This window comes from Megascapheus bottae, chromosome 13 (assembly GCF_031878675.1).
Source record: "Megascapheus bottae isolate mThoBot1 chromosome 13, mThoBot2.hap1, whole genome shotgun sequence".
NCBI classification, from domain to species: domain Eukaryota; kingdom Metazoa; phylum Chordata; class Mammalia; order Rodentia; family Geomyidae; genus Megascapheus; species Megascapheus bottae.
This window is the reverse complement of record NC_143521.1, coordinates 58,237,972-58,254,343: the sequence shown is the minus strand read 5'-3', so window position 1 is coordinate 58,254,343 and position 16,372 is coordinate 58,237,972. Positions and strand designations below refer to the sequence as shown.

The 16,372-nt window shown below is 58.0% G+C and overlaps 1 protein-coding gene across 1 annotated transcript in view; it reads right to left on the bottom strand.

Moving 5' to 3' along the window:
- The window catches only part of Sorcs2 (sortilin related VPS10 domain containing receptor 2), a 241,080-nt gene that overhangs the window by 59,418 nt on the left and 165,290 nt on the right, over nt 1-16,372 (bottom strand). Inside the window, exon 4 of the mRNA XM_090343870.1 lies at nt 1,398-1,562. Within this exon, the coding sequence (XP_090199996.1) occupies nt 1,398-1,562 (165 nt within the window). The remainder of the gene's footprint in view (nt 1-1,397; nt 1,563-16,372) is intronic.

Genomic DNA, 16,372 nt, shown 5'->3' with positions numbered 1-16,372 from the left:
CCCATCATTCCTCTATCATCCATCCATCCATCCATTACCCATCATCCATCTATCATCCATCCATCCATCAGTCCATCCATCCATCATCCATTACCCATTATCCATCTATCATCCATCCATCAGTCCATCAGTCTATCCATCCATCCATCACCCATCATCCATTACCCATCATCCATCTATCATCCATCCATCATCCATCAACCATTACCCATCATCCACCTATCATCCATCAGTCCATCCATCCACCCATCCATCCATTACCTATCATCCATCCATCATCCATCCATCCATCCATCCATCCATCATCCATCACCTATCCATCCAGCTAGCCATCCATCCATCCATCCAACCACCTAGCCATCATTCATCCATCCATCCATCACCCACCATCCATCCATTACCCATTATCTACCCATCATCCATCCATCGTCCATTCATCTACCTATCTATCCATCTAACTAAAGATGATTTCTTTTTGACAGTCTCTTCGAAAGCAGTCGTGGCAATTCTCAGAACCTGTGACTGTTCTCTCACAGAGCGGAGCCTGTGGGGGTCACCAGGCCGACCTGCGGTGGGGCCGCATGGATCCGGTGAGTGAGAGGGGCTGTGGGAGAGCTCCCATGAGCATGGCTAGGGATAGGCCAGCACACACATGTGCACCATGCACGGCTGCACGCACCCATGCACACCCATGGACACAGTGGCTATCACAAAACTGGAGCAGAGATTTGGTTACATGGCCCTAGAAGATGGAATGTGATGCAGCCATCAGCCAAGAGATATCACAGCCACCTGGGAAAGGAGGGGCTGTCCCTGGATTCCTGGCCACAACTCAGGGTCTCCTCAGCCTCTCCCACGCAGCCCCTCAGGCCCTGGGGACAGCTGGCTCTCAGACGCCCCACAGAGCTCTTCTTCTCTAGGTGGGGCCTCTTCCCCTGAACTGACTTCCATGGGACCATGGAGGACTGAGGAGGAAAAGGAGGGCATCCAGGGGAGGGCAAGACCTGGCAACACTGGCATGGGAAGGCATGTGGAACATTCTGGAAGTGGGGGCCGCTTTAGCTGGATACAAAGAGGAGCCACAGAAGGGAGTCTTCCCACAGGGCCTGAGCCGTCCTGACTCCACCTCACCAGCCTCTCTGCAACACACGTCCCACCCTTCTGACTCGGCTGTCACACACACTGCCCCAAAGTGTGACACCTGACAGCAACACACAGGCATAGAGCAGTGTCGATGCAGCCCCAGCCAGGTCTTGCACAGGGTTACAGCTCAGACCCAGAGCCTCTGTCAGGAAAAGCTGCTTCTAACTTGACATCTGCCAGTCTGGCATTCGCCTGTGAGGGCCGGACGGATGTGCCAGCCACACCCACCCAGCGTCCAGTCTGCGCCATCTCACCTTGCTCTCCTTGGTGTAGGCGAGGACCTTGTCTTCCTGCTTGGGGTGGAAGATGAGAGTCTCCACGAGGAAGGGGATGGGCTGCCGCTGGAAGGTGGCCCCCTCGTCTGTGCTGAGGAAGAGGCTCTGCTCCCGAGCACTGAGAGAAGAGCTCACGAGAATAATCTGAAACACAAAGCGAGAGTGAGGTCATGAGCTGATGACTCTCCCTCTCCACACACCAACGCAGTGAGTGATGGGAATAGGTGGTTTACCCCAAGCCCTGCTCAGAGTAATCCATCCATCCATCCATCCATCCATCCATCCATCCATCCATCCATCCATTCAATCATCCATCCATCCATCCATTCATCCATCCATCCAATCATCCATCCATCCATCCATCCATCCATCCATTCATCCATCCAATCATCCATCCATCCATCCATCCATCCACCCATCCATCCAATCATCCATCCATCCATCCATCCATCCAATCATCCATCCATTCATCCATCCAATCATCCATCCATCCATCCAATCATCCATCCATCCATCCATCCATCCATCCATCCATCCAATCATCCATCCATCCATCCATCCATCCATTCATCTATCCAATCATCCATTCATCCATCCATCCATCCAATTATCTATCCATCTATCCATCCATCCATCCATCCAATCATCCATCCATCCATCCATCCATCCAATCATCCAACCATCCATCCAATTATCCATCCATCCATCCATCCATCCATCCATCCATCCATCCATCCATTCAATCATCCATCCATCCATCCATTCATCCATCCATCCAATCATCCATCCATCCATCCATCCATCCATCCATTCATCCATCCAATCATCCATCCATCCATCCATCCATCCACCCATCCATCCAATCATCCATCCATCCATCCATCCATCCAATCATCCATCCATCCATCCATCCAATCATCCATCCATCCATCCAATCATCCATCCATCCATCCATCCATCCATCCATCCATCCATCCATCCAATCATCCATCCATCCATCCATCCATCCATTCATCTATCCAATCATCCATTCATCCATCCATCCATCCAATTATCTATCCATCTATCCATCCATCCATCCATCCATCCAATCATCCATCCATCCATCCAATCATCCAACCATCCATCCAATTATCCATCCATCCATCCATCCATCCATCCATCCATCCATCCATTCAATCATCTAGCCATCCATCCATCCACCTATCCACTCATCCGTCCATTCAACTACTCATCCATCCCCTCATCCCCTCATCCTTCCACCCACCCTATTATAGGATTATTGTGGACCACCATGAGTCCCAGATTCCAGGTTCCTGTCATAAGGGAGCTGGAGCTTCCTGGAGGAAGCTGAGTCAGAAGCACATCATCATTCACATCTGGATCAGAGCAGAGTGGATTCAGGTCCTCAAGGAAGAAAAGTGGGACAGGCAAGAGGAAGGAAGGGGGACGGGGACGGGGAAGGGGGACGGGGACGGGGGACGGGGACAGGGAAGGGGGACGGGGATGGGGGACGGGGACAGGGAAGGGGGACGGGGACGGGGACAGGGGACGGGGACGGGGAAGGGGGACGGGGAAGGGGGACGGGGAAGGAGTCCATATACGGAAGAGAAGGGTACTCTCTCAGTCAACAGTGACCCAGGAACTCAGGGGCCCGAGGGACGGACAGAGGCGGAAGCCATTGCTGGTGTGGAGTGCAGGGGGACAGGGCAAGTAGCAGCAGCTTCTGCTTCTTCTCTTCTGGGCAGTTTTACTGGGTTTTGGAAGCAGTGCGGACTTGCTAGGCTCTGCCAGTTAAGCCAGGCCCCCCGCTTCTGTAGGACATCTGGCCGATGTCCTACAGAAAAGTTACCCACAGGCTCACCCCCACCTGTGAACGGGTCTCACTTAGAAATAGGGTCCGGGGTGACACAGTTAGCGATCTCATGATGAGAGCGTCCTGGATTTAGGGTAGGCCCAAGTTCACTGATGGCGTCCTCTTTAGAAGAGACAGATGCAGAGAGATGGTGGCAAAGAGACTGGGGAGATGTGTGTGTGTGTGGCAGAGCGGGGGGTCCCCCACAAGTCATCCCGGCCCATGGCTTGGTGGCAACATCAGATGCGGGAAGAGACTGGACTGACAGATGGACCTCAAAGAGAGAGCAGTGTCACGCCCACGGCTGGCAGGGACATCCAAGCCACGTGCTGTCCCCAGCCCTCACCCCCAGGGCACGCATGTGTGACGTGGGGGTGCCCTGCCCAGCGGAAGGAGGCCTCGCAGTCACACATGCCCCGCGTCCTCTCTGCTCGGGTGGACACAGAGCCTGGGACCTGCTCAAAGCCTGGCTAGCAGCTCTGCCAGCTGGTTGGATGTCAGATGCCCCGGTCTGTCCCCACTGCGTCCGTCCCCACCACACATCACCGCAGCGGTGGGAGGTGGCAGGAAGCCTGCATGGGGATGTCAGGCGCGGGATCGTTTGAAGCAGCCTCTCCCCTAGAGCCCCACCTGCCAAGGCTCCCACGGGGAGGTCGTGGGGAAGGTTTGTGTCATCAGCAATGCGTCAGGACAGCATGTGTGACCAAGGCCAGCAGAGCCCCTGCTGCTCCGTCAGCCCGCTCGTCCCGCCGCGCCCACGGCTTTATTACTCAAGGCTCACTTTCAGGCTTTTTGCTAGGTAGTTGCAGGTGAGTCTCATGGACTTTCTAGGCAAGCGCTCTACCACTGAACCACGTTCCCAGCCTCATGGACTTTCCTTTCTGAGCTGGCTTCGAACTGGGATCCTCAGATCTCCGCCTCCTGAGTAGCCAGGATTACAGGTGTGAGCCACTGGCCCCTGGCTGGAACTCAGTTTTTAATTTAAATCATCTTTTTACCTTAGAATAGTCTTAGATCTATGGAAAAGATGCAAAAGGGCGGGGACAGAGGTTCTCTAAATGTTCATCCCATTTCCCTCCTGCTGACCTCTGAGAGGCCCCTGGGGCCTGCAGGCTTGCTCTTCCTCTCCTCCTACTCTTGCTGCCTCTGCAGAGCCCCCCTCCCCCGCCCAGCCCCTGGAGTGGGCTCTCTACCCACCTCCCCGGGCCAGGGAAATTCTCTGGAATTCTTCTACCCAGGAGGCTTAGCGCTGCTCCTATTATTTACTTGTTTAATGATTTATTTATGTCACTGGGAGCTCATGAATATTTATTTTTAATAGTTGGTGTCGTGATTCAATGTTATGTTGATTTCCAGTCCTCAGAGCATCCAGCCCCTCCACACACCCGAGTGGACATCCTGAGCGGTGCTCACTGAGCCTGGCCCCTGGTAACCAGGAAAGGTGACAACCTCGGCGGTGTCCCACGCTCTGTGCCCCGGGCCGGCAGCCCAGGAGGTTTAAATGTCCCTGGTGTTGGGGGTTTTGCCACAGGGCACAGGGCTGGGCACGGGGCCCTGCACAGGCCCAGCCACTTAGGAGGTAGAGATGAGGAGGATCGAGGTTCAAGTCCAGCCTAGGGGAGTAAAAGGTATTGTGACCACATCTCATTGAGTAACTTGTGAGCAACCGTGCAAACCCAGTGAATGAGGGTGCAGGGGGGCTGTGGAGATGGGGAACGCTCTCCGAGAAACAACTCAGCAAAGCAGGGCTGAGGGTACGGTTCAAGAGGTGGAGCAGCCGTCTATCAAGCGAGAGGCCCTGAATTCAATTCCAGCATCACACAGGTTCCTGCAATGCAGCTGGACTCAGGCTGAACACACAGGGGGTGGTGGGAGCACAGAGAGGGGGCGCGTTTTCCCTCCCCCTTTCAGAGACAACCCCAGTTCACGTTCATGTCGCCTGCAGAGTGAAAGCCAGAAAAGTCACCCATTCACCCTTGGGGGTCAAAGCCAAGGCTGCCGGACCACATGGTCCAGAAGAGGGGTCTCTCAAAGGACTGCATCCCCAGATGGACCTCAAGCCACAGATGGAAATCTGACGGGCAGAGCAGAGGGGCGTGGGCATTTCCACACCGAGGAACCCACAGCCAGGGTCCCCGCCCAGCCTTGCCTCCACGCCCCCCCACCCCACCAGCTCTGGTCAGCCACACCCAGCTCAGTGGTCACCCAGCTGAGAGATGCCTGTGCCCTGCTCCACTGGCATATACTGTTCTCTGGGGAGAATGCAGAGCAGAGCTGGCACCCCCGCCGGGTACTGCTGATGCCAATTCCCAACTTAAACCCTCTGAAGATGGCGGGCTCCGTCCATGTGTGTGATGAAACTAACATGGCTTCCTCCACGTGTTCTTCCATTAAGTCTTAGGCTACTTCAGCAAACCAAATGGTCCTCCCGATTTGCCTGGGATGGTCCTGCTTTGCCTGGTGACCCCAACATGCCCTTCTATGATAGGGGAATCTTCTTACCACCTACAGATCCAGCACATTCCTGTCTGAGGACGTTCCCCAGAAGGCTGCCACCTCTTCCAGGAAGCCCTCCACGCCTGTGCCTTCCCGCCCCTCCCCCACCTCATTCATCTACAGCCCCGTGGCCCACTGAGCTGTCTCAACCCGACCGTCACCCCAGCATCTGCAGCCTAGCAGTGCTGTCTCCATCACTATGTCCGGGGCACAGGGCCTGGCACTCAGTGGTGCTGTGGCTCTATCAACAGTGGTTGGCATCTTTGTCATGTTGAACATGGGCTCTGGACAAGGGTCACCCCTCCGTGGCCCAGGGCTCTGCTGGAAGTGACCCCAAGGTGAGAAGAAAAAACAGGGACCCAGGGATCTGGGTCGGAGACTATTTTGAGCCTCAGAGTTGGAAACGCAAGTCAGGAAAGCGGGGGAGAGAAAGTGCCAGCAAGGAAGGGATTATTGGAGCAAAGAAAACAAATCAATTAGCATTGTGCCAGGCGGAGGCGGGCAGATTGCTCTTCCAAATTGGGAACCAGATTCTATTTTAAATGCTGTATTTTTACCACATACTATTCTAGGGGAGACACATGGTACCTGTGCTGGGTTTGGGGGCTCTTGAGGCCCAAACTTTTTAGAATCTGAGGCTACCTGCTAAAACCCACTGCAAACATCCTCATGAGATTCCCTTGACTGACAGCTGGTCAATCTGACGCCCTGGAAAGACTGGGCATCTGCAGGCCAAGCATGGCCCCAGGGTCCAGGGAAGTCCCTCACTTTATTAAACTCCTACCACAAACCTGCCAGGTAGTGGTGATTCTCCTTGTTTTTTCAGAGGGGAAACTGAGGCCAGAGAGGCCTGGGGGGAGGTTGTGCTGCCAGCCTGGCTCAAACCCAGATTATCTCTGACCCCTTTCCCTGAACCTCACCTGAGTCTTGATGCAACAGACTTGGGAGATTCTAGAAAGGGCCTTTCTACCCCCAAAGACAGCAAACAGCTCCCAGAAGGCTGCCGGGTCGGTTAGAGCTTTGGGGACGGATTTCTGCCCCCAGGCTGGGGACAGTAAGGTGGGAGCAGGGCCTGGGATCCCCCTGCCTACTTTCACCTCCGTCTCCGCTCTTCTAGAGCAGGTAGCACTGTTCACTGAGCAGCTACTGTGACAGCCACGGCCCTGGGGTGTGCACAGAGCGGAGAAGGGCCTTCAGTCTGCAGGGCTGGGGACCCTGACTGCCCTGGCTGGCCTGCGGGGGTCAGAGGGGGCAGAGACGGAGGGAGCCGACGGTGAGGGCCAGGCAGGCAGAGGGTGGGCTGGGCGGGGCCGGGGTTGGATGTGAGGCAGATTCCCTGTGTCTTCTCCCTGCCGGGCTCTTCCCGCAGCCCTGTGAGCACCTGGCAGCCTGACCTGTGACCCTGCGCCCGGTGACCACATCTGGCAGGAGACACCAGCGACTTCCCCGGCCCTGCTGGCTGGCCATGGCCGGCTGTGACCACCACCTCCAGAAGGCGGTGCTGTGTCCCCGGCTGCATGGCACAGCTCCCCAAATCAAATCACAGCGCTGGCTGCGGGCTGCACATGTCACGCCTTCCCTCCACTCGGCACTGGGGCGGGGTCGCCCTGCCTTCCACTGAGTTTTGCCCTACAAGACCCAGGATGCTGTCTCCAGGGGGGGGTAGACAGTGGAGATGACATGCCAGCACCCACCCCCACATCTCAAAATAGAGCCAGTCTCGTATGTGCTGCGTGAGTCACGGAGAGCGGGGACTTCTCCTGCCGGCGCCGTCTTGTCTCTAGAGGCAGCATCCGGGCTTGGCTCACCTGGAGGGGCTCTGAGGAGCCACGGGAGGACACTGGCCACCTCCATCGGTGGTCCTGGGTGCTGTGCCTCTCGGGATGTGTCTGTGGCTGCACCAGAGGTGGAGCTGGTTAGGGGTTCTGGGTTGGGCAGGTGAGAGCCCTGGTCCTCTCAGCTCGGGCAGAGGCAGTGGTCCAGGAAGAGGCAGGAGGTGCCGGGGCATGCCAGAGCTGGGGCTCAGGGGGGCAACACTGAACGCTCGGAGAGGCTGGATGGGCCGGCGGGGGACCAGGGACGAGGTGAGGTCAGTGGCATTATTGAGGACCCCGGTAGAAGCTGGGCCCGGGGCTTTGTCTGTGGGTTTGGGCTCACAGAAAGCGGGGTGGGAGGCAGGTCTGTGGAGGCCATGCACAGAGGACAGCACAGCCGGGAGTGCGGCTGGAGGGGAGCCTCGCCCCTGCCTCCAGATCCACGCACCCAGGGCTCCGTGCTGGCTGGGATCCCGCCATCCCGGCTGCAGGCCAGGGCACTGCACACCCGCGGCTCCTCCCCACGGCTCCTCCCCACGGCGTGGACACACTCCTCCTTGTTAAAGATGTTTAAAACGTCTCACTTTGCGTCAAGTGAATACTATTCTAATACTATTTTCAACAGAATACTAGTTTTCAACATCACACACACACACACACACACACACACACACACACACACACACACACGCGCGCGTGCGCACCATGGCATGAGCCAAGCTAGCTGACACAGCCATCATTATCCACTTGCCTTTTATTCTTGCGAGTCTTGGGGCTGGGGGTTGACCCCGAGCTTATTTTGTTCAAGGCCCCTCAAGCCACAGCTCCCCTGTTGGCTTCCTCTGTAATACATTGGGGATAAGAGTCTCGTGAACCTTCCTGCCTGGGCAGGCTTTGAACCGTGATCTCAGCCTCCCGAGCAGGACTATTGGCATGGAGCCACTGGCGCCAACCACTGGTCATTTTTGTGGTACGACGTTTGGCACTGCAGTCCACAGCCCCACCAATGCCAGCCCAGAGGCCCCGCCCAGCCCGCGGCCACACCGAGGCCTGGCGAGGGGCCTCTGCTTAACGGACCGGGCCAGAGTACACCCCGAGCGGGCAGGGACACAGGCCCACGTGTCCAGGGGGACACACTCAAGCCTGGGACTTTCCATCACGGGGTGTTGGGGAGCCCTCGGCATTGGGGTGGTCTGCTAGCCCTTCCTCTTTCCTTCACAGCTCTCCTTTCACCTTCAAATAAACTTACCCTGCGTACAGTCCACGGTTCCCTGCCCTTTCGCTCTCTGGAGGGTACAGGAAAATGACCCAAACTGCCCCCGGACCTGCCAGCTCCAGCCCCACATCTTGCTTTCCCCAACTCTGCCAGAGCCTCTCAAGCAGCAGCAGCTGCCCCTCCCCTGCACCCTCCCCTCCCCTCCCTCCACTCTGCAGCCTCTGCCTGAGACTGCAAGCTCTGGGCCTGGCTCTCATTTACAGCTGTGGGGATGAAGGTTCTGCTGAGCGGGTAGCGGGACTGCTGTACACTTAGGGCCTTGTGCACAACTCCGATGCCTGAGGTAGCCGAGCCCCACAACCCAGCCCCTGATCCGGCCTTCCCTGAGCCTCACAGCGGTGCGTCCTGGAGCCCACGGAAGGCCCGACACTGACCTCACAGTCCTGCCTCTGCTCGGAGACTTGGATTGACAAACACCCAACCTAATTTAGTAAACCACCTCCTCAAACGCAGTTATGGCATTGACCAGCAGGCAAGAGCCATTTCTGCTTTAATTACTGGACTGACAGTGGCTGAAGTGTCAAGCCACACTCCCCAGAGCACATGCAGATTGCACAGGAGGTGAGCCATTGCCCCGGACAGTGACGTCGAAATCCCGTGCAGAAGCAAACGCACTGTCCACACATGAGAAGTTAACACAGCGCCGTGCTTCATGCAAGAGGAGGGGAGGCACGCCGGCCTCCCTCCCCTTACAGAATCACTGACAATCTTGGTTGTCGGAGGACTTTTCCTGCCGAGGCTCTGGGGTAAATACAGTTTAATTGTGTTTTGTTTGGCTGTCTGAAGACATTTTGTAGACAATGCTAAACAGCCCGTTTGCTTGGGCAGAGTGTGGGGGCCGGTTAATTCTCTGGGGTGCCGGTGTTCTGGAAGATTGTCTTTTATCAGGGATGGTTGCATTACTGACACACGATTAGATCAGGGAACAATTTGTTCATTTATCTGCTTCTAATTGAACAGCAGGAGGCAAGGGGGCGCAGCGCGGTGCCTTTGTGTTAGGACGTTTTTAGCGGCGCCTTGGCGTCTGCCGGGGAAGGATGACAGCGGGGTCCCTGGAGACTTTCACATCAGACACTGGCAAACAGAGACAAAGGCATGCTGGGCGGCAGGTCCTGTTGGTTAAAACACTGGCTCAGGTGGAAGCCATTCTCATCACGGCCCGGGGTGCTGTGGTTAGAGGATCCTGGGGTTGTAGAAGCAAGTGGGTGCCATGACATCTTCCTCTCCATGACTGAGGAAGCGGAACCCCTGCGTGGGAAACCCGGTCACCGTGGACCTAGCCGTCAGGTGACACAGACACAGCCGTGCTGGTCAGCAATGTCTGCGCAGATGCCTTCTGCGCCTTTTGAACAACTCTCTGTGCGTCCCAGCTGGTTGGCTGAAGTCCTCCAAGGCCGTGTCTGGTGGGCGTGGGGCCGGCTGGGGTTCTGCAGGGAGGTGGCGGGCCCTCTAGCCGGGGTTTTGTGGGAGTAAGTTATGTCGGAGCGGCCGGCCCTCCCAGGGGCTCAGGGGACCCCGTCCCTTCCACTTTTCTCTTTGCTTTGAGCCACGGTGAGATCCACAGGCCTTCTCCACCACGTGCTTCTGCCATGATGGAGACCACGTGGCTCAGAACCCCCGGGCCCAAGCGTGTCAGAGGTGAGCTGCACCAACTCTCCTTCCCCACAAGCTGCTGGCTGCAGGTGTTCTGCCACAGCGACGAGGGGCTGATCCATGTGGCCCATCAGCCATCCCTCTCGCTGCCACCCCTCAGGCCCGGAGCTGGCCCCACAGGGCTTGTCACCACGGCGATGCGGAGATGAGGCCAAGCTGCTTTGTCCTCACAGATGACGATGATGGAGTTGAGGTTCCTGGGGAAGGAGCTCTGCGGAGGAGACTTCGTGTGGCCACTGGAGGCCAGTGGGAGTGGAGGCCTGCTTCGGTGAACAAGTCTCCATGCAGACCTGTCTGGACTGGAAAGAGGGCAGGGGTCTCCCGACCCGGAGTCTGGTCTGACACCCCTCTTGAGGGTCCTCTGGGGGCTGTGGCACTGCCCCAGGAGATGGAGGACAGGGTGTGGGCCTGGGTAAGCAGGGGCCCAGGGGCCTGTGCTGGAGACAGCAGGGCAGACCCTCTGCATTTCGTGTGTGGGTGAGGAGGGGTACAGGGCAGGGCCAGAGCCTCTGCCTGGCCTCTAAGGGCCTCACCTTCTGACTGGAGTCTCTGGGAGGAAGAGCCAGGGGATGATGCAGCAGAGCTGGTGGTGGGGCAGAAGGAGGGAACGCAGAGGAGGTACCACCCCCCCCCCACTTTCCCAGAGACGAAGCTGAGTGCTGAAGATGCCAAGACTTCCCTGGTGACAGCCGGGGAAGCTGAGCCAGAGCCGGAGCTCGGGAGTCTTGCACTTGAGATCCAAACGTGTTATTCGGAATGCTCTTCCTCTTCCCACACGCTCAGCTCCTGCACACCCTTCCGTGGCCAATGCCAATGTCTCCCCAGTGGCAGAACACTCCTCGCTCCCTCCTGTGGCCCGTCTGCTAGCAGCTGTAGGGGTGGATGAGTCGGTGTGGATAGACAAGTCCGTGGTCCGTGGACGTACAGCTCAGGGGCAGTGATGGACTGGTTGGCAGTGTTTGGATAGATGGATGGGTAGACGATGAACAGATGTGCGGGTAGACGCAGGAAGGGACGGCAGAGGGATGGATGAGGAGTGGATGCACGCATACACAATTTGTCACCCAAATATCCAGCAGTGTGCCGCAGCTAATGGCTCCTAGCTCCAGTCCAGGCACGCCTGATGCCTGTCGCTGGGCCCCGGGTCCTTGCCGTGGCTGGGGGGGGGGGGCGACCCCTGACCTGCCTGTGGGGCTGTGATCAGCCATCAGCGTGGCTCAGGGCTTCCCCGAGGAGCCTGGAACCCCACACACCATGCCAGAACTCTCTGGCCAGAAATCGCGTCCGCAATGTACATTGAGGAGCTAGCATTTCCACGGGAGGAGGAAGCGCGCCCCTCTAAGAGCCAGTTCTCCAGTTTGGTGATTCCTGGTGCCTCTACCCCCTTCCCCGTTGCCCTTTCCCCTCACCCCTCCTTTGCAAGCTCCCCTCCTTTCAAATCAGATCTCAACTCATGGCCGGACTTCCTTCTTCTCTGGCAAGAAGCCGGCAGCCCCCAGGCTGCCGTGGAAGCTCTTTTGCTACTGCACAGTGGAGTCTGCCATGGTTCCCTGTACTTTGCTGCTTGCGATTCTCGAGCTCTAACTCTCCACAGCCTGTGGGCAGCTGGGGCCTCGGGTCAGCAGAGGCCATCTCAGCGGTGACCCTGCAGGCCGGGCCCCTCCCAGGCTGTGTGCCCACCAGGTAGACAGAGCAGGTGTGAGGCAGACACTCCAAATGCGCCAGCAGAGGCCTCGCTGCCCTGATGGGAGCTATCTGTCCCCAGGCAGCTGTGGGCGCAGAAGCAAGCACGTCCCAACCGCCTTCCCAGAGGATGCTGGCTCTTCCCAGAGCCTCCCTTAAAACTGCATTAAAGGAAATTAACAAGCTTATCTGAGGGGATGTAAATGGAGACAAAATTTGAAAGAACAGTCTCTTCCAGCCCAATTTAACTCGTAATCGGGTGCCTTTTGGAGCCTGCTAATTAAGCAGCATTTTCCCTGAGTCGAAGAACTGAGATTTGGCTCTGAAGAGAACCTTGCCTACCGATTCTGACACGCAGGTCTAGCAGAGCCCTATAAAAGGCAACGTTGAGTCAAGAGAACGCTGTCTGTGCTCCAGCGGCAAGCGAGCGCTTTGAAGAGAGGAACCATCTCCATCTGAAGGCCACGAGGGGCCTTGCCGGGCCTCGCCCGTTCTGAGCACCCTCTGCAGAGGCCAGGGGAGGCTGGCCGTCTCATTGTGCGTTCCCTTACCTCCGCCCTGTCCTGTGTGGGGCCATCTCCCATCGCCTGAGGGCAGCAGATTCTGGACCAAAGAGCTGTGCCACACAGTGGTGGCAGATCTTCCAGCTCCTCACGGGTGGAGCCCCGAGTTTGCAGAGATGCAGCCCTAACGCATTGCAGCTTCTGCTTCGGGGAGGTCGCTGGAGGAGATGGTGGCGGCTGTGCTTCCGCTTTCCCCAGCCAGAGGAAGGCAGAGGCTGCGCCCTAACCCCCAGCAGGACAGAGACAGCACAGCGCGTTACACTGGGTACCCTGGCACGGTGCCTGCTTTCTGATCAGCCTTCCATGGACATTTTGGGGTACCTCAGCAGTGAAGTCAAGCAGGATCCCCACCTCACTCTGGGCCAGGAAGGCCCAGAACCATGGAGCTGCCAGGTTCCATGCCAGGGGCTTTCCTGCCCCATTGCAGAAGACACGATGCTCATTTGCTCTTCGCTCGGCTCCCCGCAGCTCCCGGGAGGTCAGGGTGGCAGCAGCTGAACTCCAGCTCCAGAGAGACTGAGGCCCGCACAGGATGGTTGCCTGGCCCAGTGACAAGCAGCTAAGGTGTGAGTGGCTTGCACGCGCCAGGCAGCAGGGACACAGGCAGGTGGCCAGCATTCTGCCTGCAGGATTGGCATGGAAGAGAAAAACCACCCCTCCCAGACAGATCCGAGGCCTCCTGATATCCACGCCGTCCACGTGTGCTGCTGTCCGAGCGTCTCCCCTGCCTCCACTACACCATCCAGGCTGCCCGTGTGGGGACTGTAGAGCCCGAGGACCACACACTGCCACTCACCGCGGGGCAGAGGGCTGCCTCGAACCAAGGCATGTCCAAAGCTACGTGCAGCAGTGAGGCCACGCCGCCACGCTGGCCTCCTGGGATCAGAGTCCACTGGCCTCTTCCCTAGGCACGATAATGGCTCTGTGAACAGAGCCCAAAGAACGGGATGGAGGCCAGTCACGGGGGCTCATGCGAGGCAGAGATTTGGACGCCTGAGCTTTGGCCAGCCCAGGCATCAATGAGAGATGCCATTTGAAAACTAAAGCTAAATGGACTGGCAGTGTGGCGAAAGTGGTAGAGCACCTGCTAGCAAGAGCAAGGACCTGGATTAGAACCCAAGTATCACCAAGAAGAAAGGGAGGGAAGGAGAAAGGGAGGGAGGAAGGGAGAGAGGGAGGGGGGAGGAAGAGAGGAAGGATGGAAGAAAAATAAGGGGGGAGAGAAACACACACACACGCACACACACACACACACACCATGGGAGTCTGATATCCCAGCCATCTCCAAAAACGGGAAGACTTGAGTCAGGAGAGAAGGCCGGCCTGAGGCTTTGAGTGAGGCTTGAAGCCGTCCATCCACGCTCGCATCGGCGTGTGCGGCTCTGGGAGGTAGGGCCCCCCTCACCCTGAACACGCACCCCTGGCCTCCGCGCCACGTCATGAGCACGCTGCTCCCGCCAAGGCTCTCCAGAGGGGCAGAGGGCGGGCTGGCGAGGAAGACTCGAACCCTGATGACAGCGCTGCTCCTTTAAAATTGGGTGAATCTGGAAAGTAAGTTCTCACTGCTGAGCTCATGTGCTGAACAGCACCCCTGCCCGCCATTGCCAACGTGGGCTCAGCTGCCCAGCCTGCAGAGCGAGGAGGGAGAGCAGAGTGCCAGGGGGAGCAGGATCTCCAGGTCCCCTGCTCTTGGCATTTCCCAATGGCGGCAACCACGTCCCCAAGCCGCCCACCCTTGTATAAGGGCCCGGCCGCTCCACACGCGAGGAGCTGGCACACGAAGGTGGTACCACGTGGGCAGGCGGGAGCTGCCATGTTACAGGAGCGGAAGGAGGCCTCCTGGCAGGCAGTGTGTGGCGCTGTGCCTCGCGGGCATTTACCGGAATGGAAGGGAGAGCTAGAATTCACACGACAGCCAGCCTGCAGTTGGCCCGTGTGCCATCTGTGACACGCATTCCTATCGGCAAACGTCCCCACACCACCTACTGCAGGCCCCACGTGGGGACAGCCTGCGCTGTGGGTCACCCCCAGGCCCAGCGCCAGTCTCTGCCACGCTCCTGTACCACAGGGGTTGGCATAGGCCCTGCCCAGGGGGCCATCCCAGAATCCAGGCTGACCTAAGCTGATGTCCTTCGGCACCAAATTGGGCACAGGGACTGCAGACTCTCCTGCAGGCTTCCCATGCCACCCCAGGACAGGCCAGCCAGAACCAGCCACACAGCCACAGAGGGCTACAGGTGCCGCAGACCCAGTCATCCATGTAGGAAAACAGGACTGGGTGGGTGGTAGAGCATGGCCTCACCCACCATTCCTGCTGCAGAGAGAATGCCAGGCTTGGCACCAGCGGCCTGGCTCTCTCACGGGCTGCTCAGCAGTATGGCTGCTCTAAGCTTCTCTTTCCTCTGTTTAACATAATCATTGGACGCCAGGTACCCACCCGTAGCTTATGCCAGTAATCCTAGCTACTTAGGAAGTTAAGATATGAGGACGGAGGTTCAAAGCCAGCCCAAGCGGGAAAGCCTGTGAGATTCTTACCTCCAACTGACCACCAAAGAAACTGGAACTGTGTGCCAAGTGGTAAGGCACCAGCCCTGCGCTACACAGCTCAGGGACAGCGTCCAGGTCCTGAGTTCAAGCCCCAATATAGGCGCAAATAAAAAAAGGGGGGAGCTGGAATAGTGGGTGGGGGGCAAGTGGAGCAGTTGGTGAACCCCAGAAACAGAGGAGGATGGTAGCTGTGCACGACAGGGCCCTGGTGGAACCGGGCTGGTGGGGGCAGGGGCGCTGTGACACAGGGACACCAAGGCTGGCCTGGAGCTTTAAACGTCCAGAAGGGCAGCCCTGGGCCTCCCTGGCTGCTGTGCCAGTTGGAAGGGGATCTTTTGCTCATTGGCCACCTGCTGGGAGTTTATGTTGGTCAAAGCTGAATTGGTCCTGCACAATGCTTTCAGGACGCTTGAAAGTCCCCTGGAGGCCACCAACCTGCACGGGCAGCGTCATCCCAGATAAACACAGCAGGGCAGAGCCCAGGCAGCGGGCGCCTGCAGGAAAGCCAGCCAGCAAGCAGCGGGCCGGCTAACACAGCCCAAAGCGGCCAGAGGTTTCCAGGGCTGTCTCTGCTGCCTGGGTCGCTGTACAAAGCTCCGTGGGCTCCAAGGGGCTCCATGTGGTGGCTAGGGAGAGGAGGGGATCAGGATTTTCTTTAAAGCCCCTTCCCCATCATCTTTAATCCACCGGAGGATCTCAACGAGCTCTGTGGGGAGCGTGGGAGAGGCTGGCTGGGGTGAACTGGACTTTCAGTCCCGCTGAACTTTCTGGCTAATCTGGGGGCCTACTGCACCCTGCCTGGCCCTCACCTCGCTGGATATCTGAGGGTAGGGAGGGGAGAGGCAGGAAAGGCCCGAGAAGCAGGGGGGAGGAGGAAGAGGAAACAGCGGAAAGGCTCCGCACTGCTTTCGCCCAGGAGGAAACGCCTGGGGAGGGCGGGGGGGCGGGGGAGGCGGCACTGGGAGATGTGCGAAGTGGGATTGGAACTGGCCAGGCTGGGCTCCAGACCAGCCCTACTTCAGGGTGAGCAGAGGCCCTGAGCTGCCGCGTCTAGGCTGAACCTGTGC